At 35.0% G+C, this 27,282-nt stretch overlaps 1 protein-coding gene across 1 annotated transcript in view; it reads right to left on the bottom strand.

Moving 5' to 3' along the window:
- The window catches only part of LOC150102039 (RIMS-binding protein 2-like), a 540,578-nt gene that overhangs the window by 302,721 nt on the left and 210,575 nt on the right, over positions 1–27,282 (bottom strand). The window contains exons 14-15 of the mRNA XM_090399955.1: positions 18,502–18,600; positions 12,723–13,234 (exon numbers count right to left, since the gene is read on the bottom strand). Of these exons, the coding sequence (XP_090256081.1) occupies positions 12,723–13,234; positions 18,502–18,600 (611 nt within the window). The remainder of the gene's footprint in view (positions 1–12,722; positions 13,235–18,501; positions 18,601–27,282) is intronic.

Here is a 27,282-nt window from a genome sequence, read left to right as displayed (position 1 = left end):
ACATCAAGTTTATTTATTTCCTTAAATACCTCCTGCTCACTCACAATCAAGCCATCCTCTCCTATGTCCTCTACTTAAGTTTGTCATGATTCCACCCTGATTAGGATGAAACACCCTTATAAATTGATCACTGAATACCTCAACAATGCCTTCTGCAGGAGTTACCATTCTACCACTTTCATCCATTAACATCTTCCTTCTACTTGCCACATATCTAAAAAAACTCTCTAGCATTTTTCTTCATCTGATTTGCCAATTTCTGCTCATACTACACTTTGTTTTCCTTACTAACTGAGTCATTCTCCTGGCTTGTTCTTTATACTCTTCATGTAACTGATGATTACCATTATTCATCTTGTACTGCCTCCAAAGTGCCTTCTTCTTCTTCCAGATTTCATGCTTAAGCTCCACATTCATCCATTTTACACCTACCTTATTCAGTCTTTTGACCTTCAGAATACATTCACACATTGATGCTGCTATGTATTTCTTTGTCAGATCCCATGCAGCATTTACTTCCTTACTGCTCAATTCCTCATTCCATGTTATAGCTCCAAGCTGTCTCCTAAGCTTGTCATAATCACCAACCTTATAATTCCATATATATCCTATCTTACAAAAGTATGCATATGGCTATTCCACCCATTGATATTGCTCTGAGTAATTTTTATGAATGTTGCTGACATGATGTTTCTACAAGAACTTCACCAGAACATAGTTTCTTTACTGTTTTGGAAGAACCTGCAACAGCCCTTCTAAACTCTTTTAAATGAATAAAGGTGACATTTTCTGTATTGGCTTTTCAATTGGATCATGGGTGAGTAGAAAAACTTGTGCATTTATACAGATATCATGCCCTTTGTTTCTTGCTTCTGCTGTTGAAATGTGTACCAATGGCATCAATACTTGGTGGGGAGCTTTGTTAGGGCCCCTGAAATAAATTGAGGATGAAGGATTCGTGATTGTGTGGTTTTTGGTTCAGTACCAGATCTCCCCACCCATTATAGAGCCATACATGGATGCCCACTCTCCAGCAAGCAATGACTGCACTCAGCAGTGGAACACCAGGGTTACCCTGGATGCCATACAAGCACCACAGCAAGCCTTGGATCCTGTTCTCGGACAATGGAGAAGAAGACTCCATTGTCCGAGAACAGGACAATGGAGAAGGGCAATGAGAAGGAGACTCACAGCAACACCCTTGACCATTACAGGCAAGCCCTCTAGCCAACTGATCCTGGCCATCCAGGGCCACCCATCTTGCTGAAGCAGAGACCAAAGTAGTGCAAGACTACTAGGATCCCCCTTTCCAGATGTCCACAGGTCACACTGCATAGCAAACACAGTGGCAAGGCGTTGGATCCAAGTGATAGTAGTCTGGAAGATAGGATAGTTAAAAAAAAAAGACTCAGAAGTAGAGTGAGGAATATGTGAAGAAAAGCAAAGAAAAAAGAGGAAGAATGAAAAGGGCCAGTACCATCACTGGGAGGTCCCATCTACCATGAAGAAGTGCCTCACATGGAGAGGTCCAATTGAGGAGAGTGATCATGTGATTTTTGACTTGGTGAGTAGCAAAACGTGGAATTTTCAGTTAAGAAGAGGGTATATGCGTAATTATGAAGACAGCTGAGGACAAGATGTTAGAAGACAGATTGGAGCAGTGTGATGGCATAAAAATCTGCAAAGCAAGAATGTTCACAGTGCATAGGAAATAGTCAAGGGAAACCTAGAGGAAGTAATATCAGACTGTATACTCAAGATCATGAGGATAAATCTGGTGGGAGTTAGATGGATGAGTGATATCATTAAGTATGACTGCAGAAAAAATAAAATCTTGTGAAGGGGTATATGAGGAGAAAGGTGGCCATCATTGTAAGGAAGCAGAATCAAATTATGAGAAGAGAAGAAAATAAATTAGTTGAGCAGGCTAAAGGAAATGCCAAAGAGTTCTTTCGTTATGTGGCAAGTAGGAGGAAGATTGACTATGGAAGAATAGCTTTAAGGAGTGCAGATGGTAGAGAAGTAACAGAGGCAGATGAAATTGTTGAGCTAGTGAGTGATCATTTTGCAAGGGTATATCCTCCAAGTGAAGATACAGTTATGGCAGAGGACAGAGACTGATGCGAGAGCACTGGCAAAATTCCAAGAGAGGGCAAGATAATTTCGTTCCATAAAGGGGGATGTCTGTGGTAGTAAATTATAGACCAGTATCTCAGGAGTGATGGTGGTGAAAGTACTGGAAAAGTTAGTCAACAACAGAATTCACGAATGGGTGGATAAGAATATAATACTCTATGAGGGATAGCATTGTTTTGTGAAGGCTCAGTCTTGCCTTAGTAATTTACTAACTTTTCATAATAGAGTGACAAATGAATTAGATAAAGGGAATGGTTACATGATGATACTGCTGGATTTTGCAAAGGCATCTGATGGGATTACCACATGGAACTCTGTTACATAAACTGATAAAAATGGGGATGGATGTGAAACTGGTGATACAGGTACAAGGATCACTGATGGACAGATACCAAAAAGTAGTATATGAAGGAGCAGAATCCTCAAAGAGAAAGCAGGTGACTGGTAATGTGCCACAATGCTCTGTGTTTGGACCATTGCTGTTTAATTTTTATATAAATGATATATGAAATAATTTGAAAGGAGATATTCAGTTGTTTGTTGATGATGTAAAGTTGAGTAGGGTGATAGTCAATCAAAGTGATGTAGAGAGCTTGCAGAATGATTTAAACAGTATGTTTAAATAATGTTTAGGCTAACAGTATGGGCAAAACATAATGGATGTCAATTTAATGTGGAAAAATGTATTTTAGGATAAATCAATTACAAGCTGTGTACCACACTGAGGGAACACTATACTCCAAGAAATTGATAAAGCCGGGGATTTGGGAGTGATGGAAGATACAGAATTGAAGTTTAGAGGCATATTGCCAAAGTAGCCAAGGAAGCTCACAAGAATACATGATTATCGAAGAACACACTAACAAGTAGAGATAAAGGAGTTATCATTCCTCTTTATAAAGCCTTGATACGACTACATCTGGATTGCTGTTCTCAGGTCTAGTCACCTGGATTTTTTGAGGATGAGGAAGTGGTGGAGAGCAGCCAGAAGTGAGTGACCATGATGGTGAGTGATCTGTGGAATGCTTTCTATGAGAATAGATTGAGAGTTTGTGTGTTGCAAAAGTTGGGTGCTAATCAAAATTGAGAGGATATGATAGAAACATTTAAGTTATTTAAAAGGTTTTATAGGATTGATGCAGGATTGTTTCAGCACTTAGCTAATGGAGACAGGACAATGGGTCATCCCTGGAAATTGGGTAAGGGTGTGGTTAGCAAGGGCATAAGGACTAGATTTTTCACTTGGAGAGTGGTGAATGAATGGAATGGGTTGCCTGAGTCAGCTGTGATCTGATTTGTTTCACCGATGTATGGCAGGTTATATGTCGGTTTCATTCCATAAACTCCTGGATGTGAGGGGTGGGAGTCTTCAGATGTGCTGAACAAATGTTTAAGTTTTGTAGGAGGTTCAAAGGTATTTTTATGTTGTATTTCTTTAGATTTCTACTTATTTTTTATGATATAACTTTAATGTATGGGATAGTATAGCTTTGTTGAAATCATTTGTGTTTTGTTGCATTGTCTTTTCGTCAAGTATATTGTCAATTATCTTTTTTTTATATATCTACTTTTAACAAAGGTCTGATCCACTGCAGTTCTTTTTGAGATCATTATCATTAGAGAAAATTGTTATTGCTCATTTTTTTTTTGGGGGGGGGGGGGATTTCTTCTTCTTCTTCTTCTTCGTCTATGATCTGCTATGCTTTTAAGCGTCGAGATTTTGCCAAAGAGATTTCCATGCCGTCCTATCCAAGGTTTGTTGTTTTGCTTCTTTCCAATTAATTCCTTTCTTTTCCAATTTTTCTTTAATTTCCTTTTGCCAACCTTTCCTGGGTCTGCCTATGTTTCTTTTTCCTATTTTCTGGCTTTCGTATACAGTTTTTGCTATTCTTCCTTCTTCCATTCAATTGAGATGTCCAAACCATCTCATTTTGGCTTGTATTATGAATTGATTCAGAGGTGCAACTTGAAGGTTGTCTCTTATGGTTTGATTTCTTATTCGGTCTAGTCTTGTTTTTTGTGCCACTTTCCTGAGATATTTCATTTCAATTGTTTGTAGTTTATTTGTGTTTCCTGTTGTTAAACACCAAGACTCACAACTGTATGTTAATGTTGGTAGAAATACTGAACGGTACACTGCCATTTTGGTATTTTGGGTGACTTCTTTCTTATCTAGGAGTGGGCCTTTCATTGCATAGAATAGCTTTGTTCCCCCTCTTATCCTGTTGTTAATTTCTGTGTCTAGTCTACCATCTTCTTGTATATATGATTCCAAGTATTTAAAGGAGTGGACTTGTTCCAGTTGGTGATTCTCTATTTTTATTGTGTGTTTTTGTTGATTTCTAGATATGATCATTGTTTTAGTTTTATTTATATTTATGGTCATATTCCTTTTCTTTGTTTCTTCATGCCAAATGTTGATATTGTACTGCAGATCTTCAGCTGTATTTGCTAGAATCACTACATCATCTGCAAAAGCCATATGTGAAATCCTAGTTTCTTTCAGTTTCCTGTATCCTAAGTGGAACTTTTTTGTTTTTGTTTGGCATGCCTTTAAAATTTCATCCATTACTACGATGAAGAGAAGAGGGCTGAGGATACAGCCTTGCCTCACTCCTACATTTGTTTCAAATTCTTTTGATCTATTATTACAGGTTCTTACATAATTTCTATTACTTTTGTAGAGGCTTATTTGTATGGCTACTTATTAAGTTATCTTGTATCTTGTTTTTCTTTAATGTTTGCCATATTAAGTGTCTGGGAACTCGGTCAAAGGCCTTTTCAAAATCTATAAAACATGAATGTAGTTCTTTTCCATATTCCAATGTTTTCTCTGATATTTGTCTAAGACTGAAGATAAGATCCTGTGTGCTTCTATTTTTTCGAAAGCCATATTGCATTTCATCCAGCGTGTCCTCTATTTGATTCCTAAGCCTCGCTTCTAAAATGCGGGTATATAATTTTCCTGGAACGCTTAAAAGCGAAATTCCTCTATGGTTTTCACATTTGCGGTTGTCTCCTTTCTTAAATATGGGGATTATTATAGCTACTTCCCAGTCTTTGGGAATAATTTTCTTTTTCCATACAACATTGAATAGGTGTAAAAGAAATTTTATGGCTTTCGTTCCTAAATTCTTTACCCTTTCTGGTGTTATTTGGTCATGGCCTGCTGATTTGCCCAGTTTTATTTTATTTATTGCTGCTAACAGTTCATTTGCATGAATTTCTTCACTCTGATCTTCTATTTTGCTTGTGTGTCTTGCTCTTAGGGTTCTATTTTTTCCATGTCCTGCATCTTCCAATAATTCTTAAAAGTACTGTTTCCATCTTTCCATGATGTCTTCAGAATTTGTGAGTAACTTTCCATCCTTATTTTTGATAAACTTTATGGGGCATTCTTTCTCTGACCTCATTCTTCTTAAAACATTATAGAAGAGTTTTTGGTTTCCTTTAAAATTTTGTTCTAAAGTATGTCCGAAATCTTCCCAGCATTTTCTTTTCTCTGCTTTCACTAAGGTTTTAACTTTATTTCTTTGGTTGTTGTATAGTTCTCTATCAACCTGCAGTTTTGACGTTATATATCTCTTCCATAATTGCTTTTTCTTTTTAATTTCTTCTTTTAGTTCTTCAGTCCACCAGGGTGTTTTATGTTTCTTCTGTTTATTATTTAATGATACACCACAAATTTCTTTGCTTGTTTCTAGAAGAAGTGTTTTGAACCTGTACCATAGGTTTTCTACATCTTGGTCTTCATATATCTCTTTTTCTACTTCTTTCATCTTCTCTTCTATTTTACTTTTATACTCAATGGCTGTTTCTTCTTTCTTTAGTCTGTAGTTCTTTATCTTAACATTTATTTCCTTGCTACTTTTTCTACATTTTTCAACTTTTATTTTATGGATTGTTTCCAATACTAATAAGTAGTGGTCACTGCCAATTTCAGGACCTCTGTAGACTCTTGCATTTTTTGTATACTTCCAGTACGATCTGCTTATGATGGCGTAGTCGATTATAGATTTTTCGTTTCTATTGGGCTCTTCCCTGGTAAACTTATGGATTTCTTTATGCTTGAACATAGTATTCGCTATCACTAAATTATTTGTAAGGCAAAGATTTATTATTCTTTCTCCATTATTATTCTGGGTTATTTCTCCTTGTGATCCCAACACTTGTTTCGTTTCTTCATCTACTTGGTTCCCTACCCGGCCATTAAGGTCTCCTAGTAGTATGATATGCCCTTGAACTTCTTCAATTGTTTTTTGTAAGAGTTTGAAGAATTCATCTTTAATTTCTTTATTGGCATTATCGTTTAGGCCATATGCAACAATTACAGTGAATACTTGGTTGTCTGGTTTAAAATCTATAGTGATTGTCAACAACCTTTCGTTTATTAGTTGCCATTTAGTAATATATTCTTTGAGATCTGGTTTAATTATGCAAGCTACCCCTTGTTTTCCCCATTCTCTTGGGTTTACCCCTGAATAGAAAAGTATATACCCATCTTTCATTTTCTGGCAACCTTGCCTTTCTTTTTTGTTTCTGTGACTGCTAGCAAATCCAATCTTGATTTTTTAAATTCATCAATTAATTCATTTTCTTTTCCATGTAGACTTTTAATGTTCCATGTTCCATATCTCATGTACCTTTTTCCTCGCTTTGTCGTTAACCATTTAGGCAGTTCGGCTATCTCTTTGTTATTTCTTTTAATGAGTGAAATTTTAAGGTGTGCAGGGGATTAGCCTTCAGCACCCGAGTCTGGTGGTGGGGCTGCCACCTTCGAGGCCCCCAGACTGGCCTATGAGGGAAGTGCTATCCTGTTGGTCCACGGGAGGTATTTTATTTCCCTCCTACCCTTCATAGTAACCTATGACGAGCATTCCCCGATCCGCCACCAGGGCATGCGCCCGATGGAGGTTACAGGTGTCCCCACACGGGGGGGGGGATTTATTATTCCTAATTTTTGTGTTGGGTGGTGGTAGGAGTTTATACATATAGACTCCTACCACCACCCAAAAGAGACAGCTGGATGGAAGATGAGTTACGAGTGTATTCAAGAACATAAGGAATTTTATTCTTGAATTGTATGAGCTTTCATTGTTTGTTTATATGGCTGAGTAAGGAGCTCAAGGTTTGGTGCTCATATAGCCAAATTACAAATATATCATTGACATATCTAAGCCAAACCTATCTAAAACCTTCGGATCAAAGAGCTTTCTTTTGGAAAGTTTCCATAAAGAAGTTTGAGATGAGGGCACAGTGGTGAGCATATCTTATTAAACCATAACCTTAATGAACATAATCTTAATGAAAGGGAACTTTTGCTACTCAACAAAGGCCTAAATTATACAGTTGCTCCTCAAACCATTGACAAATTAGACATGTTGTAACATATCAAAAAAGGATTAAAATCACTGCCTCCTAATATATCTGACAAAATTAGACAGGACACAGGTATCCTATTAAGAAGCATCACAACTCCTCCCAGGTACTTAACCATGGAAGATAAAGCAGCAATAATATTGCTAAAAACAAATAAGGAACTACTCATCACAAAAGCAGACACAGGTGATGCAACTGTCATCCTAAATAGAAAAGATTACATACTTACAAAGCAGTTAATTACAACCCCATAAAAAGATTCAAAAACAAAACCATAAAATTTCTAGAAGTGGCTACTTCTTGGCCTTCAGAGGTTGTGAAAAAAATAACACCACACTTTTCAAGACCACAGAGAACCTACAGCTTCCTAAAATCCATAAAGATGACAATACCACTGACAGCAGTAGTGGAAGGAATTGATACACACATACATATTACCTAGCAAAGAAATTAGCAGCAACACTAAAGGAATTGGTAGGTCTTTCTCTCTCCTACATAAAAATAGTCACCACATTATACAGATCTCCTAGTTTTGATATCACTGCTGCCTTTATGAATCTCCCTGTCAATGACAGAACTTTCCTTCTCCAAAACAAATTTCAGCTAGACATTAGGGTCCTCTTTACCCAAGATTCTCAGGTTATTTCATGTAGCAAAACAATTTCAACCCTCAAAAAGAAGGCACAGCCATGTTCGACCTCTCCTCTCGAGTTTATGGAAAAAAAATCCTGTTACCTTGATATGAGATCTGCTAACTGCTAACCTTCAAGTGAAAAAATTCACATGTCAATTTCTCTCATCATAACGAAAATCAAATGCAAGTCTTTCCCAATCGAAGATTGCATTGTCCTGTCATTCTTTTAATCTTGCTATGGAGATGTAGTTGGAAAAACCAACTTAGCTGGCAGTCAGAACTGAGTACATATGTATTTAGTTTATATGTTTTTGGAAAAAAAAAACATCCTGATTACATATAGCCCAAAGTACTTAGCCAATTAACTTTCTTGGGTTAGCTCCTCTTGTTACAGTGTGCCATGAGGACAAGTTCACTTAGAAACAAATATTGAGTTCCCAAATATAAATCCGAAATGGGCTGAACAAATATTAAATACCAGTGCATACATTTTTATGTTAGTGCTACCTGCTTCTTTGCAGCTGGCACTGAAGGATTTACATTCAGTAAAAATGTCTCAAAACAAATCTAATTAAATCGATTAAATGTGAGAAAAATAGTTTTCATTAATTATAACTTATTTTTGAAACAACGAAAGTGAGAAAAGCATGGTACTTTGTCAACATGAATGAAGGTAAAAAGTAAGCTTTACTTTCAAGCCACAGAGTTAAAATCAGTTGGTTGTTTAAATGAATACTTGAATAACAAGTCATCTTATATTATACAGTTGAAAGGATGGTCAGACTTGAAGGTTCCGGTTTTGTTGTTAATTGCGAGTGACTACAACAAGAGCAACTGGTCAATGGCACCTACTGCTTAGTGCAGTGGCACACTCAGGATTTAATCTTGAAGGGGGCTGAGTACTCATAACTTAATCTTGGGGAGGGGGGGGCGAGATCAGTAGACGATTTGAGAATACACACTACGCATTGCATATGACCTATGGCTAAGCATCTGCAATAATCACCAATACATGATACCCGTGATTTCTGGCCCAGCTCGGGCAAACAAAGTATCGTCTGAGCACTACTTCATTTGCTTTGCGTTCACAGCGGCCATGATTCCCAAGAGCCAGAATTCATAAGTACAGTAGTATAGAAATAGAAGACACGACACAACAGAAATAAAAATAATAATAATAATAATAAATTTCATTAGGAAAAGATTTTTGGAAAATTTTTTAGTCTTTTTTTTTTTCCCTTTTTCTTTTGGGGGGAGCCAGGTCCCCTTGGCTCCCCCCAAAAGAAAAACCATTGGCACCCTCCCTGGGTGCACCAATGGCTTAGTGTCACACAACACTCCTAGTGGGAAATGAATGAGTGACATGAAAAAATATGACATTAACAACATATAGAAAAATATTTTTAAAATCCTTTGCTTGGTTAACGTCATCATACAGTATTGTAAAATTCCAGATTATATAGCCTAGATGGTTTTTTAGAAAGTAAACGACAATATAAACACCCCCCCCACACACACACACAAACTCTTCAAATGTATGTTTAAAATTCATGGACAATATAACATAAGAAATCGTCATTTTGGCAGCAATACTTTATATTTGAAAAGTTTACATTCAGTTTTATAACAAAAATAAGTATACTGATAGCTGATTTTCATATGAAATCAATTTATTTCTACTTGTTCTGGAAGACAAGTGAGAAATTTATAAAATATTTTAAGGAGCATTAAGGGGATCCTTATATTGGCTTTTTCAGTTGAAGGTAAGTAAGCAGATCTCATACGGAAGTAGCAGGGTTTTTTCTCCTGGAAACTCAGGTTTTTCATCCCTCATACAGACAAGTTGGCCTTCAGAATACTCGCAATTTACAAACAAAAAATACTGTTGGTGATGATGGGTGGTAAATGGCAGCAGGAGAATTAAATGGTAGTGGAGAGGGTGAGGTGTATTTAGCAAAATCGAGTGCCCTCCTGCGATGAGTCCTTGGACTCCCTGGAGGTGTCACATAATTAGTGGCAGCTTGTGGCTTGAAATCATGGAGGTGCTGCAACTTTCAAAATATACATACACACTAAGTATATGTGTATACGTGTTTGGATAAAATATCAAAATTATGGTAAAAATTTTTAAAAAATTAAGCATGAAAAAATATTGGTTATTATCGATAAAATTATACAGTTTGGTATATTTCAAAATTACTTAAAAATAAAATATATTCTTCTTGTTTTGTTTCATGAAAAAATATTGTTTATTATCAATAAAATTATACAGTTTAGTATATTTCAAAATTACTAAAAAATAAAATCCATTATCATAACCCCAATAATGTTCTAAAATAAAAACTATAACACATGTTATGTCTTTAATTGTAATGTCCAAATATTTAAAGAGACGGAGTAACCATGATAAGCACTACGAACACTCTACTACTGGGGCAAACTGCATATAAACAACAGTGGAACTGCACGACAGACAGTGCCGCATTAAGCTAATAACTCGCATCTCACTATGATGTGCATATGCTTGCGCGCGTAGCAAATACTAGCAATATGGCACTGTGGTAAACACAGTGTGTTTACACAGTGTCTTCGCCCTCCTAAGTGCTACAAGATGGATTTTTATTATTTTTTATACAAAATAAGAGAATTGTATAGGATTGTTGATGATAAAATTAAATATTACAAGCAATTATAAATAAATTAATAAATATATTTATATATCGAGAAAAAATGGGGATGCTGCAGTTCCGCAGTGCCTATGCACAAGTCGCCCCTGCACCTAATAATAATAATAATAATAATAATAATAATAATAATAATAATAAGTTGGCAGGCTGCGGCTTAAATACACTAAAGTTATCCCAATAGTTATCGGTGCATTTGGCGCAATTTCAAAGAAGCTATCTAACTATTTACAGCAATTAAGCATCAACGAAGTGACCCCATATGATCTACAAAAAAAAAACAGCATTACTTGGAACAGTCCATATTTTACGATGCTACCTGACAGATTATTCTTAGATTCTTGGGTAGAATAATCTGAATTTTCTGTATCACCAGTCAAATTGTAGTTTAAATAATATTTGTTGTTTAAATAATGATGTTTAAATCTTGTTTTGACTGTGCATCAATTATGTGAATAAATAATAATAATAATAATATATGCCAACCATAGGCAAGCACTATTTTGTTGCTCCTAAATTCAAGAAAGTACATAAAACTAAAACAAAAAAAAACTCTTGTTTTTATGGCTGAGATGCAATGCTGCCAGTTTTTGCCACCCTCTAACTTCTAGGAATCGCCTTAGTCAGTTGCGATGTTCTTGGTACGCACACTGGATATAAACGTTTGACAACCCATATCGAGTATAATACACCTCTCTGAGGATCTCAAATATTAAATAATATTGGCATTTATAAACATATCATGAACATTTACAAATGCATTTATGGCAGTACAAGTTCAGACACCACAGAAAAGAAAGGAATCCATTTTAATATAAAAAAGTTTAGGTTCTACAAGCTTGAAATTCTAGAGTTGGCAACATGTGTACCATTACATAATTCCAACATTGTATCACTGTTCTTATTTCTTCCTCAGTGGATTAGCTTTTTTCTATTTCGCCATTCGTATACCTCATTTGTGATAATTACATTAACGAAATTTGAATCTACTTAATAATAAATTAGAGAGGAATTCATCATCCTGCAGTTAATCTTCTTCACAACTAGCAAGAAATTATTATTATTATTATTATTCCTGATACCTCCAAGGAGTCCGAAGACTCATCGCGGGAGGACACCTACAACTGTCTCTACACCTAACCTCTACTACGAATCATCTCCATCAACGCCATCTACCGCCCACCTCCAACACCACCGCATCTAGTAATTTTTGTCTGTAAATTGCGTGTGTTCTGAAGGGCCGATTTGTATGTATGCGGGATGAAAAACCCGAGTTTCCGGGAGAAAAAACCCTGCTACCTCCGTATGAGATCGGCTAACTCACCTTCGATTGAAATCGACCTGATAAAGATTCCTCCCGTCGCAACCAACCAACCGAAATGGTTGGTTGGTTGCGGTTATTTTGGAATTACAGTCGAAGCAACTAAGACTATGGGGCCAGTATATTATGAGATAAAGCGCATGTTTTCTGGCCAGTTTATCTATTTTGCGGAATGATAAAACCAAGATTTCTGGAAAAGGGATTGCCCTGATACCTCAGCATAAGATTAACCAGCAAGCGCCCTCTACAAATGCATATAAAATATATTAAGACATAAATTAAATATTGCAATAAAGATATAATAGTGAAAATAATATTTTCGATAAAATGTAAATATAATGTATCATATAAATGAAATGTTTTAAACAATATATTATTATGTCTTATCAGACTATATTAAATAAGTTCAATGGATAGGATTGATAATACTCGAACATTACCTAAATGAGTTGAATGCAAACAGTTATTTTCAGCTAGTTACAAGTGTTGAATTTTTTACTTAAAAATTACAGGAAAAAATAATGAAATTCCTTAAGATTTTGCAAATAAAGTAATTTGACCAACTGACCTCGTCCATCTCTCCAAATATCAACACGTATTCTCCAGCATTTAGGCATAGCTCCGCCTCCGGATTTTCATTGGGTGACTGCTTTAATGGATCATAACTGTAACGGGCAATGTACACTTTGAAGCGTCCTCTTCCGGGAAGGTCAATACAATCGATCATTTCTTCACAAAGAAGGTCCTCCACTTTGGTTGAGTGCTGGTCTCTTATGTGGTGAGTAACGATCGCTGTGGGAAGGGTGTAAGCGGTAGCGTTCGTAGGTAGAGCAGGTAACATGGCACTATAGTGAGTACTTCTGGTATCTCCTGTTGCTATAGGAACGGCGGGAACTGAAGACGGTACAGTCACCAAAGTCCCTCCTGACTGAGGGACAGTCTTGTTCAGAAGAGACCCAGAGAAGGCAGTTAGTGGGGTGCTACTCCGACTACTTGGAGGAGATGCTGAATACGTTATTCTGCCACCAGGTCCTATCTGGAACAGTTGGGGTAAGGAAGTCGTGAACGTGGAAGACATCCCTGAAATAGACAGTATGCTGTTAACTTCAATAACTGACTGACTGTAAACAACTTGGTGTTAAATCGCGACTGGTAACGACGACTGGTATTGATGATATTGGTCACGTGACGTGCTGTACAAGTATTAGTAATGTTTATAGCAATAGTGGAAGAAGTCCATTTAATAAACGTGAAAGAGGGGCAAATGGAAATATGGATATTCGCAAAACAACTAAGAATAAGTCGATTTTGGATAACAGGTAATAAACAAAACAGCTGAATGAAACAAGATTGATTGCATGCTATTTATATGACTGATTTTAAAATTAAAACAGGACTGATAACACATAAAATGCAAACGTCTATGTCGTAACACCAAACTTCAGCTATTGATCTAAAGATAATTCAAACATGGAACTTTTTTCAGGTTACTTACTTCAGGCTACCTGTAAGCAGAGTTATGGTCTCACAATGATCGGTGAAATTCATTTATCACGTAAAGATATTACTCACAAAATTTGTAAATAACTTTTTAAATACGATGTACTTTTTTTATGATTAAAGACGCGCCATCTTTCTTTCACATTCTAAACAACACCTCTAAATTCTCTCTCTCTCTCTCTCCCCTATTGTTCTTATATGGTTTTAGCAGTCAGATTAACTCCAAAAATACTTTATTTCAATATAAATAAATTGTCATCCTGCCTTTATAATATTTCCGGACTTACATGGCTCTGCATGAAGAATGGAGATCATTAGCTCTCCATTCTTCATGCAGTTGTTCAAACTAATCGTGTTTGTTGTAGGAGACTGACTTACAAATTGCATTCAATATTGCGTTATTGTTTGTGTTATTAAGATGTAGCTTTCTTAAAGTAAAGCCTGATGAGTCGTAAGTTGTCAACTTGTCTAACACGTCACTACCTACTAAGGAAATGGGATGGAAGAGCCATTAATAATATACACTAATTTTATTCTTAATCAAATACTTTTTCATCCAGATTAGAGTGACGCCACTAATGTTCGCATTATAAACAGGAAACTCATGAATAAAGCGCAAGCTAATAACCCAAAGAGAAACTAAGATTAGATTAGTGCAAGTTAGTTACCATGGCCGGTTCGTCTTTTTGAGGAGGGCTGGAAATCCAGGAAGAAACACTCCATCCCTATATCAAAAAGGAATAACACTGCTGAAACACCTTATAATGTTCTTTGACGGATTTGAACAGAACTGAACGGTTTGAATTTAAACGATCTGTGGAAGTTCAGGCCTCTAATAAGCAGGTAGTGGTGTCATACTAGACAATAAAATTCATTAGTGTTAACTCAGGGAGTATTCGAACTGCTTTATTTCTCTATCCGCCTTCTCTACTTAGATAACAGAATAAAAATAAATCAATCTCGTAAAATAACGAACTTATTTGCTCATGTAGGATCAATATTCGTATTTCCATCAAGTTAAAATGGGGAAAAAACCCTACTGTCCACGCCCAAGACCGGCTAACTTGGCTAATCCTTCAGCTCCTCACGTCATCGACGGGAATCGAACCTAGGACACTCCCTCCCCAGGCATATGGTTGCGAAGCGCACAGCCACTAGACTAACCGCGCGGACACCACTTAGAATTATTTCCGTATTTGTACGGAAAAAAGTAGAGCATTGGCATGTTACATCTATCAGTTACGTGTGTTCTTTATCAGTCTAGTCTGTTTATTTCGAGAGAGAACAATCTTGCAATCTTCGTTTTTTTTTTTCTTCTACTTTTTTGTAAAACTGACTGTTAGCCTGGCCTGATAAAGGTCGACAAAATTCAGTCCCCATCAGACGACATTTAAACTTGTATCTCATTCCCATAAAAGTGAATGTAGAGAAATTCCAATAGCTGGAGTTTGTGCCTTCGTGTTGTTTGTGAACTGCAGTTACTCTAAAATCTTGTTGTCTGGTTTAGTAGAGAATTCTTTCGTCTCCACTAGAGACAGGTTAACTCAGCATCACTTGCATATAGTGTACAAAATTGCTCTCGTCCAGTGACAGAAGTTAGAGAAATGAGAAGTGCAAAGAATCTATGAACAGATAAGCCCCTATTTCTAGTAAAATAAATAAATACATAAAAAGAAAGAAAGAAATTGATCCTCATAATAGACACAAAATCCCTTCAAGCATTGATAATAAACCAAACTCTTTCGACTTCGTATCAGTAACAAAATAGCGAAACGAAATTTCCAGTTTTATTCACAAAGTATCGAGTTTTTTGTGGATAAAAGGAGAAATAAAATCATTCAAAATAAATGTATGCACAAATAGTTTTTTATAGGATGATTTTATCTTTATTCTATACATTAAGTGAAGAAATTGAGGAAGAGAAGACAAAGCTGATGGAATCGGTTGGAGAACAGAGATGATAAACACTAGGCAGAAGTTTGTTTAAATAGTTATTCAAATATTTTAATATTACTTTTCAAAATAATGTTACTGCAGAAAAAGTAAAATACATTGGGAAAGCAGTCTGAGAAACGTTTTCCAAAACGGTGCATGTCAGGCTGAGGAATCACTTTAGAACAGAAAAATAACGAATTAAAACCCAGTTATTTCAATTTGTGACGTGTAATGGCACACATGTGCGAGTGCTCACGGGGGGGGGGGTCAAGATGAATATGCCGCGAGATGAAATTTTTGTTGATAAACACTACAGGAAGTGTGATGATTACTTGTATAGTCCTTTCATAGGCAATATAATGGATGGTCTGGAGTGGTATGGGCTTTGTTAAATACCAAATCCAATTTGGCAAAGCGATTAAGCTAATTTGATTACACAACTCAGACGATGGCTACCAGTAAAAGCACACTTACTCAGCTTCCAGGAATGATATCATGTTCTCTGTCTTCCTGCTATGTGTTGAAAAATCTCTCATCTATCTGTTCTTTAAAATTCCTTTACTATTTTTATATTTCACTGTCGCATCTTTTAGTCTTCTCAATAGATGATGACCATCTTTTGCAGATTCGTTTCAATGACTTCTCACAGACGTTCTGTTTCTTCCTTATGTCTTTTCTGTAGATATTTTAATGAGCGTTGCTCCATCGGACTACTCGCCATCATTGTTCCGTTTTACTTGCGAAGCTGAACTGCTGCGAACTAACCGGACCAACTTCTCCTCTTCTCTCATTCAATCTACCATCTTTCTTTCTATCAGCCTATCTTAAAATCTTTTCCCTAAGGACAGGGCCGTTTCGTGGGTTTGCGCCGGCCTGAATGCAAAATTTTTGTTCCCCCCCTTCCACAAACAGTTCAGTGTATTATTTATTCCCTATTTTTTATGAACGTGTTCAATTATACCGCCCCTAAGTTGCCCGGGTTCTTTGCACCCCGTTCCGTACCGGCACGACATTGTCGTATTATATATGCTACGAACTCTCATGCGTAATGGTTAACATAAAAATAAATATTCGTTATTTTTCACTTATCTACCAAACCTGATCTTAGTCGATATTTCACAGTGATACTGTTATTTTTGCTATCCGCCTCCGCCTCTAGCTTGCATCGATTTAGTTGAGAAAAGCCTTTTTTTTATACTACAGTTCGAATCTTGCATCAGGAAAGACAATTTTGAAGTGAACAAGCTTGTACAGATTTTGAATTTATAAGACTTCTCTCTTTTTTTATTTATTTTTTAAATCTGAATTCAATACTCGAAATATTTTCGTATCAATGCCTCCATATTCCTACTTGTCAATCGTACTCAACATTGCTATTATTCTCTGCGTTGTTTTTACTAATTTCACAATGCATCCTTCCCCCCCCACACACACACGCACACCTACTCCTAGCTTTTCACAGCTATGATTAACTCTTCCTTACTGTCCTGGAATATATATATAGTGTTCCAGCAAAATACACATGTAATCGTATCGAACCACAAATGCATAACATCACGCTTGTAAACCAATAAAACTGGTGTCCATTCCCCAGTATCCACGATACCAGCCTTCCTGAAGGGACACTATACCAAGGTCATCTTTTACAACAGCCCAGAATAACAGATTGAAAAGAAAAATGAAGTTTGTACAAAGAACGTTGCCAATTACAATAGCAGATTTTTACTAAATAAATATGTTAATAACAATATTTTCTTTGGATATGTGAACGATTTAATTCAACGTCAGCAAATATAACCGAAAAAATCTAAATTGAATTACTTGTGCTAAACAACAACTTATCACTCGAGTGATCAAAATAAATAAGCAAAAATATCGTGCACATGAAAGAAGTATAGGAAAAATGTGAGAAAACTGATAATTATTTTCCCATTTCTGATATGGAAATGAATAACAGCATTAAATATTAATCAAATGAATGTTTCCGAAATAACAAGAAAAATCACACGGGCATGTAAAAGAAAAAATGAATGAAAATATTTTGTATGGTTTGCTAGACTTTTGAAGTGCAAAAAAAAAGCAAGTGCAGGTGATGTACGTGATAATGTGCATGTGAAGAATAGAACAGTTTCTCTCTCACACTAACTAAAACTGTTATATAAAACATTTTCGTCAATTATATTAATAATAAATGTCACTTCATTCTGACTTCATATTTTTTGCGTGTATTATTCTACCAGCTCGCAACAATTTTTAACAGTATGTATTTTTCTAAGGATATTTTACTAACATAAAATTCGTCTTTCAAATTTAAATATAAATTAATAAGTTATTCTTAGACATATAATTTTTAGAACAAGATTTCTGCTTTGTATATTAAATATTATTTACATGCAGTCACTCTTTTAAGCAAATTTTTGATGAACTGAAATGGCGAGTGCCAATTACACATAGCATAAAAATCATTCAGAAAATAATTTCTATTAGAACACCAGGTGAAACCTTATTATGCATTTTTAGTGATAAAATCAACTCCCTCTTTTTTTTTCTTTTTTTTTTTTTGAGTGATTGATTGTATTCCGTAGGATTAAAAGTTTCGTTTGCATTTTGTTTCAGGAATTGAGTCGTATGCCAAGTTTAAATGTTATAAAATTTATTCAAATATAATAACTGAATATCAGCGCCATCAGCAAATAAATTCATATGATTTAATTTAAATTACTGTTAGTTACATCTTTCATTTCTAAAATGTATCTTCACTCATGAATTTTTTTTTGTTTCGTATGCTGCGTTTATGTTAAATGCGATGTATGTGAACTCGCAATTTAATGTGAAGTCAACATGAGTCTTTCTGAATTGATAGCTTGCAAATATTTTCATTTATTCATTCTATTTACTCTACTTCGACATACCTATGGTGGCTCGTTTCCGATCAAGCTCTGCTAGTATCCTATTGTCTTGTTCTAATTTGGCCATCAGCAGTTCGAGTTCGTGCATTGTTACAGAAGGCTCTGAAAAAGAAGCAGTAGTAGAGAACTGAGTCTGATATTTGTCAGAATTCTCTACGTAAAAGAGTCTGTATTTTTAATTATTAATTTAGATTCCGTTTTAGCAAACGCAATTCAGTTTTTGCTGTTAAAAGTAAGAAAGATTCATTTTTTATTTTGATGTTATACAGTAACTGTCAATGCATAAATATAAAAAAAAAAAAACAGCATGAAGTCTAACAATATCACGAAAAAATATTCGATGATGAAAAATAAGTCTTGATATGTTATTTCTGAAAGGGTAAAGAGCGAAAATTTCTTCTTTTAATATCTGTACTACTGGCAGTCAGTGTTCAGTGAAGTTTAAAAACTCCCCCCCCCCCCTCACCCTCAAAAAAAAAAAGCTTGGCATTCAGAGAAGTAAGAAAACCGGTAAGTCCAATTTTCGGACGGACACATCTTTACTAGGATAATGAAATATGATTGTCTGCAAAGACAAAAGTCCATCCTTAAATCTATTAAGTATATTTTGAAATGGTCTAATGTGTATGCATCTCTCTTCTCAAGGATTCTCTTATGGCTTTTATATTATTATCACACGTTTCTTTTGATCCTATATTCAGAAAGCTTCTTTTCTTTCTTGGCTTTCTTTACAGAAAGCTAATTTTCAATGGCATGATTAATATAATTTGTGATCTTCTTATATAAGTTTATATATTTTTCATTTTTTTTTATCATTCATGGATTTTTTTTTCGGGACTGCTTTATTTGACTAAAGAACGAAACTAGATCATATAGGTTCAGGTTTTGTCCTCCTTAATTCAAACTCACTTTGGAATCTAGAGTTAGCAATATGTTTTGCCTACTGAAGAATCTACTATTTTTAATTAGACAAGGCAAATAACATACCATTCTTCCCCCCCCCCACATGTTCAGCTCCTGGAGAGTGCAAAACTAAAATTTTTTTACCTTTATGAAGTAAATCAATAATCTGATAAAATGCGATATAAATATTCATTAAAATAGTTTGATATTGTCATACGTCAATTTTTCTTGATCCATCTGAAACAATAATCTTCAATTGATTCTTATAAATATTTTTATGATGCAGGTTTATATTTCTACCTTACACAAGAAATACATTTGGCTTTTTGAGAAAATTGGGCTGTTAGGATGGTGAGCACCTTCCATCATTTTTCTATTTCATTTTAATGCTGTTACTTTCCTGCATAACATATTACTTTCTTTTGTTCAACCCTGAAAGCTTTGGTGAAAATGCATCATCGTAAATGCAGTTTATTGATGGCCTTTACATAATTATCTAGTGAAATTTTGTAGTGCAATCTGAAACTTCGAAATGCATTTACTGCTATATAGGAACAGCATGTCTAAAAATGATAAAAATCAAACATCACTGAATAACTACACAAAATATCATACTTGATTGCATATTCAAGCTCATTCAAAACACACACACACACACACACACACACACACACACACACACACACACACACACACACACACACACACACACACACACACACACACACACACACACACAAAGACACAAAGACTTGCAGCAAATAAAATAATTTCGTTGCCATTACTGCACACTGTGTTGTTTTGAAATTTCAATATCGAATCACTTTCTGGCGTATCTTGTTAAGAGGCAACATTTTCATTTGCATTTTCGTTACCCTGTTTTACTTTTGATGCTACTATTAATGATCATTGCTTTTGTAAGCCTTCAAAGATCTTCAAAATTCCATCGCATACTTCATTAATGTTTTGTTTCATTTCAAATATTTCCAATCCAATAAAACCAAGATTTCAAAAGATTTCCCTTTCTATATTCTTTTCTTGAAAATGCTTCAGAAACTTTTTTCTTTTTTCTTTTTTTTTTTGTAAGTAGCATAACTTTGTCATCTAAACCAACTTGGAAGGCCCATTTAGGTAAGATCTTTAACTATATGCAAGTAGGTATTAGCGAAGAAAAGACCTGAGCCTCTCAGTGGAGAATACCGAAGTAAAGAAATTCTTATTAAATCTTAAATTGGAAGGGTCGCCCAACTTCAGTTTTTAACTCTCCTGGCTTCCAGTGATCTTAATCTCGTACTTTTATATGATGATTTATTTCATTGAGACACCTCACACCATATTTAAAAACTACGCTTCGGACTACATAATCGTAGAAAAGAAATTATTGGATTATCTTCACAAGTTGAATAATTGTCTTTCTCCGTTCCTGTTCAAAGCATTTTATTAAAAGTCATAAACTCCATCAACTGAGATGTGGCCATGAATGTAGAATAAGGTATTCCACTCCTATTGTTCTTTTAAAAATATGTACGCTGGTTTTAAATTATTTACACTATTACTTCTAAATAATCGTAATGTGATCGGCTTCGGTCAAGGAAATGTTTCTTTTTAATCACTGTTCTTTATAATGGCTGGCCAACAAAAATGAATATAAAAAAATTTGATTCAGTAGCACAAAAATATACTGTTGTTATCCTCTCATTTCCTGTAAACAGGTGAAAATATTAATAATAATTTATTCAACTTTCTTTTTTATCACTGCCTCAATTCGTAATGAAATGCTTTGGGATTCTTTTTCAAATTGTGGTCAGTGAAATTCTATTGAATAAGTTTTAAAATGAATATAGCACTTTCATTTAAAAAAAAAAAATTGTTTACAATGGGCTTGAAATTATTTATCGTATTATGGCGTAAAATAACATATTTCAAATAGTTAATCGAAAATACTCATGATTTACTAATAATATCATTTTACAAAAGTCAAACATACAACATCCTATAAAAAAAACAAAAAAACAGCCGTGCTAATACATGCAAGATGAAAAGTCTCAGGCAATAGATTACAAATGCCAATATAAATAAGCATTCCAAGAAGATAAAAGCAAAGTTGGCTCCATTCCAGCGCATGCATAATGTAAATTTTAACACTTTTTAACAATAAAAACAGCAATTTCAGAAACACGTTTTGAAAGATTTGAACAGATATCATAAAGTTCCATACTGACAGGAAAGAATTTACAAGGACAGTGTTAGATACTAATCGGTGCAGATATTTATCTATTTAATGAAAACATCTGGAACAAACTACTTTATACAATCCACAAAACGTTTATGACAATAAATAACGTTCATTTTGTCTGATAAAAATTAAAGCACAACAAGCACTTCATACAAGTGGCGTCACCTAACAGCATGTTATACTGTAGATGAGCAAGTCTAATAAATTTTAAATAAATATTTCGATTCTAGTTAAATTACTTTGAAGGAAATCTTTGACATATTCTGTCAGCCTGAGTTGAATAAAATGAAACGAAACGAAGTGTAATTTTTTTTTGGTATAGCTATACTTTTTACGATATATATTTCATTAAGCTTAAAATTTCAAAGTTTCTATTATGTAAAATATTTTAAATCTGAAAATTAGGTTTAAATTTCTTTCATAACTTTGTATTTAGCATTGAATTCGATTGCAACATGTTAGCTCTGTTTTTCTTGATTTTAAATATAAATTATACGTAGATAATTGTTAAAAATGGTTATTGTTACGTATATTCATTTATATGCTTCAGTTCTTATATTTTGTGCAGCAACCTTAATAGCAATTTGCATATTATAATAACTTTTTAATTTTTTTAAAAAATTCACGTAGGACAACACATTTATGGTCATGTCGGCAAATGCAAATTAGCAGCAATCTTGAAACTACAACAATCATTTTGATGTACAGTAATCCCTCGATTAGTGCGCCTAATGAATTCCTTAAAATAGGCGCATTTATCGAATATAATAACTTATATTCGATTAGTGCGAATATAAGTTATTATATTCGCACTTTTTCCCGAGTTATATAATAACTCGGAAAAAAGTATAATTCGTTCCTTAAATTTCTTTTTTGAACCTTAATTTTTAATTTTTTTATAAAAGAATTAGGGTATGTCTCAAGGCCTAGTTAAAGGAAAACCATGAAGCTGAAAAAAAGGGGTACTTATGGGTCAAAGCTGTATAACTGAGAGGAGACCTCCACATAGCCTTTAAAGGAATGCGGAGAACCGACCAGGGCTTCTGACCTAATGTCCAATCCTCACCTTCTTGTGGTGCACCCTGTTGGGTATCTACTTGGATACTGAACGGACGAGGATGGGCTGGCAATTTGGGATTTAGCCGACCAAATTGTATTCTTATTGGTTAAACCAAAATATAGAATGATGGTACAACATGACAAAATTTCATGCCGGCTGGGGCGTCGCCAGGTTAAACAAGGCCCCCGTTGTTTTCGCCAGGGAACCAGGGCGAACAGCGAAAAGTCAGCTACTGGAACAAATCTGAAAACAAACCCCAACTCAACATCACCAGAGTTAAAGATCGGTACTATTAACGTAAGAAGCCTGAATGGCAAAGAAATGGAGCTAGCTGAGGAATTAGATAAGTACCAGATCGACATAATAGGGGTGACTGAAACAAAAAAGACCAAAACTGGTGAGATCTTTCTGAGCAATAAATACAAAATGTTATATTCAGGCAATGACAATCAAGGAAAAGAAGGAGTAGCCATAGCATTCAACACAAAATACGAGGCTAATCTTCTTGAATGGCAGTCAGTCTCAAGTAGAGTAATGTGAGCAAATATGAGAATGGGGAACTGGACAATGAGACTTATTTGTGCCTATGGTCCCACAGAAGGTTCTACTAAGGTAGAAGTGGAGGAATTTTTTGAGGCTTTAGAAAAAGCAACTGACACAATGAAAAATGAAAAGTTGGTCCTTGTTGGGGATCTAAATAGCAGAGTAGGAAATGATTGTGAGACATACAAAAATATTTTGGGAAAATTTGGAGAAAAGAGCAAAGCTAATAATAATGGCAAATATCTGTTGGATTTCTGCTCAGGACATGGACTGGTTATTACTAACACCATGTTCCAACATAAAAATGTGCACAAATTCACATGGAGAGAAGAGGCTAGGAATAAGAAAAGTCTCATTGACTATGTTATTGTTGATAGTGATGTTTCCTCCCTAGTGCAGGACACCAGAGTGTACAGAGGATTTGAAATTGGAAGTGATCACTATTTAGTCTTGAGCAGGATAAAATTGAATTTCATATTGAAAAGAATAACATGTAAGAAAGTTTTAAAGCGAATAAAAGTAGAGCAGCTCTCAGATATGAGCTGTAGACTAAAATACACAAAGATTATTGAAGAAAAAATGAAAGAGTTTGAGAACAGAAATCAAACCTTGGCGATTCAGAGGCAAACTCTGAAGAAAACATTGATTGATTCTGCCAGAGAGGCATGTGGTGAGGTTGTCTGTAAGGTTAAAAAAAATCAGAACTCCCTGGAGGACACAGGAAGTTAAAGAGGCAGTGAAGGAAAAGAAGAAAGCATACCAAAAGTTCCTGTCAAATAAGTCAGCTTGTGCTCTTAGAGAATATAGAGACAAATGCAAGAATGCTAAACACTGTGTAAAACTAGCTAAACAAAAGTCATGGGAGGACTTTGGCAAGAATATAGAAAATAAATATCAAGAAGGTGGCAAAATATTCTGGAGGTTGTTGAAGAAGCTTAAGAATGGAGGAAAGAGTGCTATAAAAGGAATTAGAGATGATAAAGGTGACATGAAAACGGGAGAAAAAGATATCCTTGAAGTATGGAGTAATTACTTTGAAAAAACTGCTAAATGAAACAAGCAGTGATGAGAGCACAGTGGTAAAAAACACTGACCAGGCATGCAGTCAGGAATACATATCCATACTTGAAGTAGAAAAAGCCATCAAAGGCTTGAAATGTGGAAAGGCAGCAGGAGTAGATGATATTCGACCAGAAATGCTGAATTTTGGTGGTATAAGAGTCTTACAGTGGCTGCATTGCATAGTTCAGAAAGCCTGGACAGAGGGACGAATTCCCGATGATTGGAGTAGAGCTCTCATAGTACCCATATATAAAAAGGGAAATAAAACTGCATGTGAGAATTACAGAGGTATTTCCCTACTGAGTGTTCCTGGCGAGATCAATGCAAGTATACTTGAGAAACGGTTGAGAAGAATTGTGGAAGAAAAGCTTAGTGAAGAACAAGCTGGATTCAGGCAAAATAGAGGCTGTCAGGATCAGCTCTTCACTTTACGACAAATAGTCGAGAAAGCATGGGAATATAACAAAGATCTGTATTTAAGTTTTGTCGATCTGGAAAAGGCATATGACAAGGTGCCAAGAGAGAAGCTATTCAATACGCTGCAGTTATATGGTGTCAATGGGTCATTATATCAAGCAATACTTAGTCTTTATTTGAGTTGTAAGTCAGCAGTTAGAATTGAAGGAAGTACAGGAAGATGGTTTAATGTTAAATCTGGTGTGAGACAAGGATGTACATTATCCCCTCTGTTATTCATTATCTATATGGATCACATTATGAAGGAAAGTGGCATTAAACATGATATCAAAATTGGAGATGTTAATGTCAGTTCTTTGCTTTATGTGGATGATGTTATACTTCTAAATAAATCCGCTACAAGTCTGCAAGCTTCTTTGACTAAATTGAATAGCTGTTGTAATAGATATGGTATGAAGGTCAGCAATAAAAAGACAAAGATAATGAAAATAGGCAGATTCATTGAAAATGTCAACTGTGTTGTGAATAGAGAACCTGTGGAACAAGTAAAACATTTCAGCTATTTAGGCACAATTTTTACTGAAGATGGTAAATTAAATATAGAAATAGACAACAGAATCAGCAAGGCTGGTATGGTGGGAAGTCAATTGAATAAATTCATATGGAATAAGAGAGAAATTAGTCGGAACACTAAATTAGCTGTATACAAGACAGTGTTCAAACCAGTTTTAACTTATGGATCTGAGAGCTGGGTCAGAAGTAAAACACTTGACCAAAGACTAGAGACCACAGATATGAGAGTCCTGGGAAAGATTAGAGGCATGAACAGATGGCATCAACGGCAATATCATATTAAAAACAAGGATATTAGGAAAGAACTTGACATTGTCAACATCCAGGAATGCGTTAGCAGAGCTAATCTCAGGTGGTATGGTCACTTAAACAGAATGGGCGAGGCAAGATTAGCAAAACAAGTGTTCTCTGCCAAGTTGGCAGCAAAACGACCCAGAGGAAGACCAAGATATAGGTGGATTGATACGGTTCAGAGTGCTTTAGACGATAGAAATATAAGATGTGATAGTGTTGGAGTGTTGACAAGTAACAGACTGATTTGGAGGAAAATTGTAGATAGGAAATTAATAATGATGTAATTTTTTTCGTGTAGTACTGTCATATCCTGTACACTCCTTGAGGGTACATGGCAGGAATTTGATGATGATGATGATGATGATGAAGCTGAAAGACAATAAAACATATTCAGAATATAAATTTCATTATTCTACTTCTTAACAAAGAATTGAGCTAACGTAGTTTGTCGGGCATTTTGTTTATTGTTTTTTCATACAACCGACGCTATGGCCCTATTGTCTCTTCTACTCTTCTACAAATTTTACTGCTTCTCTATTCACCAGGATCAGCCTCCAAGCATTGCTGCTTAAAGACTTCGATTGTACGAAAAATATTTTCAAATTGTTTCTGTGAAATCTCTTTTGGCTGACTATCAGTGGTTAAATTTTCTTCATATTCTTCGGGATCTTCGCGCTGTGCATCTAAATTTAGCAGGTCGGAATCACTCAATTCTTTAGAATGAGATTTAATTAACTCTTGGACGTTATCATTGAAAGGGAGAAAGAAATGAAGGACGTACGAATTGGTCACCAACACGCGAAATCACGTTTTTTATAGATAAAATTTCCCAACTGTTATACAAGCAAAATAGTTACCACTTTAAAAACTACAATGATCATAAAAGAGAAGTTAATTTTCCGACGTGTAATAATAAACAGCTCATCCCAGAAGACGGATTGATTACCCTATTATCGGAATGGATTCTTCTTATTGTGACATGCGCAGAAGTGTCGAAGGGTCTGGAATCTGTGGGCGTACTATAGCAGACGGACATAAATTTTGGCGGTAAAAATTTGGAACATAGTATACATAGTGTATACTATGTTTACTGTGTACATAGAAGTAGTGTAGTATGCCATTAAAAATAACTTTGTAAAATGTTTTAAATCGGTAACTAAATTATTTCATTGTGGTGAGTGATTTTTTAAAATAGTTAGTCATAAAAATGTATAGATATTAAATTTTTAAAATCTGTAACATTTATTTTTAAGATGTATACAGGCGCACTAATCGAATTTGGGTATCGAAAAAAAAAAAATGACGCACTAATCGGGGCACATTAATCGAGGGATTACTGTATAAACAGAGATTCTGGGTAGCACTAAGGAACATTTCTACATGATTTGTGGTGGAGCTTTGGAAAGGATTTGTGAATGAAAAAGATGCTTAAATAACAAGATTTTTAGCAGTCGTAAAACTATAAAAAACACAACCTAGAAATCGAAATATTTATAATTCCGGCTTCTTCATATTATTATTATTATTGCTTGGTACCACCATGGAGTTTCAGGACTAATCAAGAGAAGCCACTCCATACATTCCACAATTCATTCAAAAGAACTTTTTTTTTAAAATCATGTGATTAAGCTGATAATATTTTTTGGAAAAATTTATTGTTTCGCTCATTTGTAAATTATAATTTTAATACGTAAAA

The sequence above is a fragment of the Typopeltis vanoorti genome, chromosome 11, assembly GCF_054136105.1.
Source record: "Typopeltis vanoorti isolate ZY-2024b chromosome 11, IOZ_Tvanoo_1.0, whole genome shotgun sequence".
Taxonomy (NCBI): domain Eukaryota; kingdom Metazoa; phylum Arthropoda; class Arachnida; order Uropygi; family Thelyphonidae; genus Typopeltis; species Typopeltis vanoorti.
The sequence above is the reverse complement of the archived record's forward strand: the minus strand, read 5'-3'. Positions and strand labels throughout refer to the sequence as shown.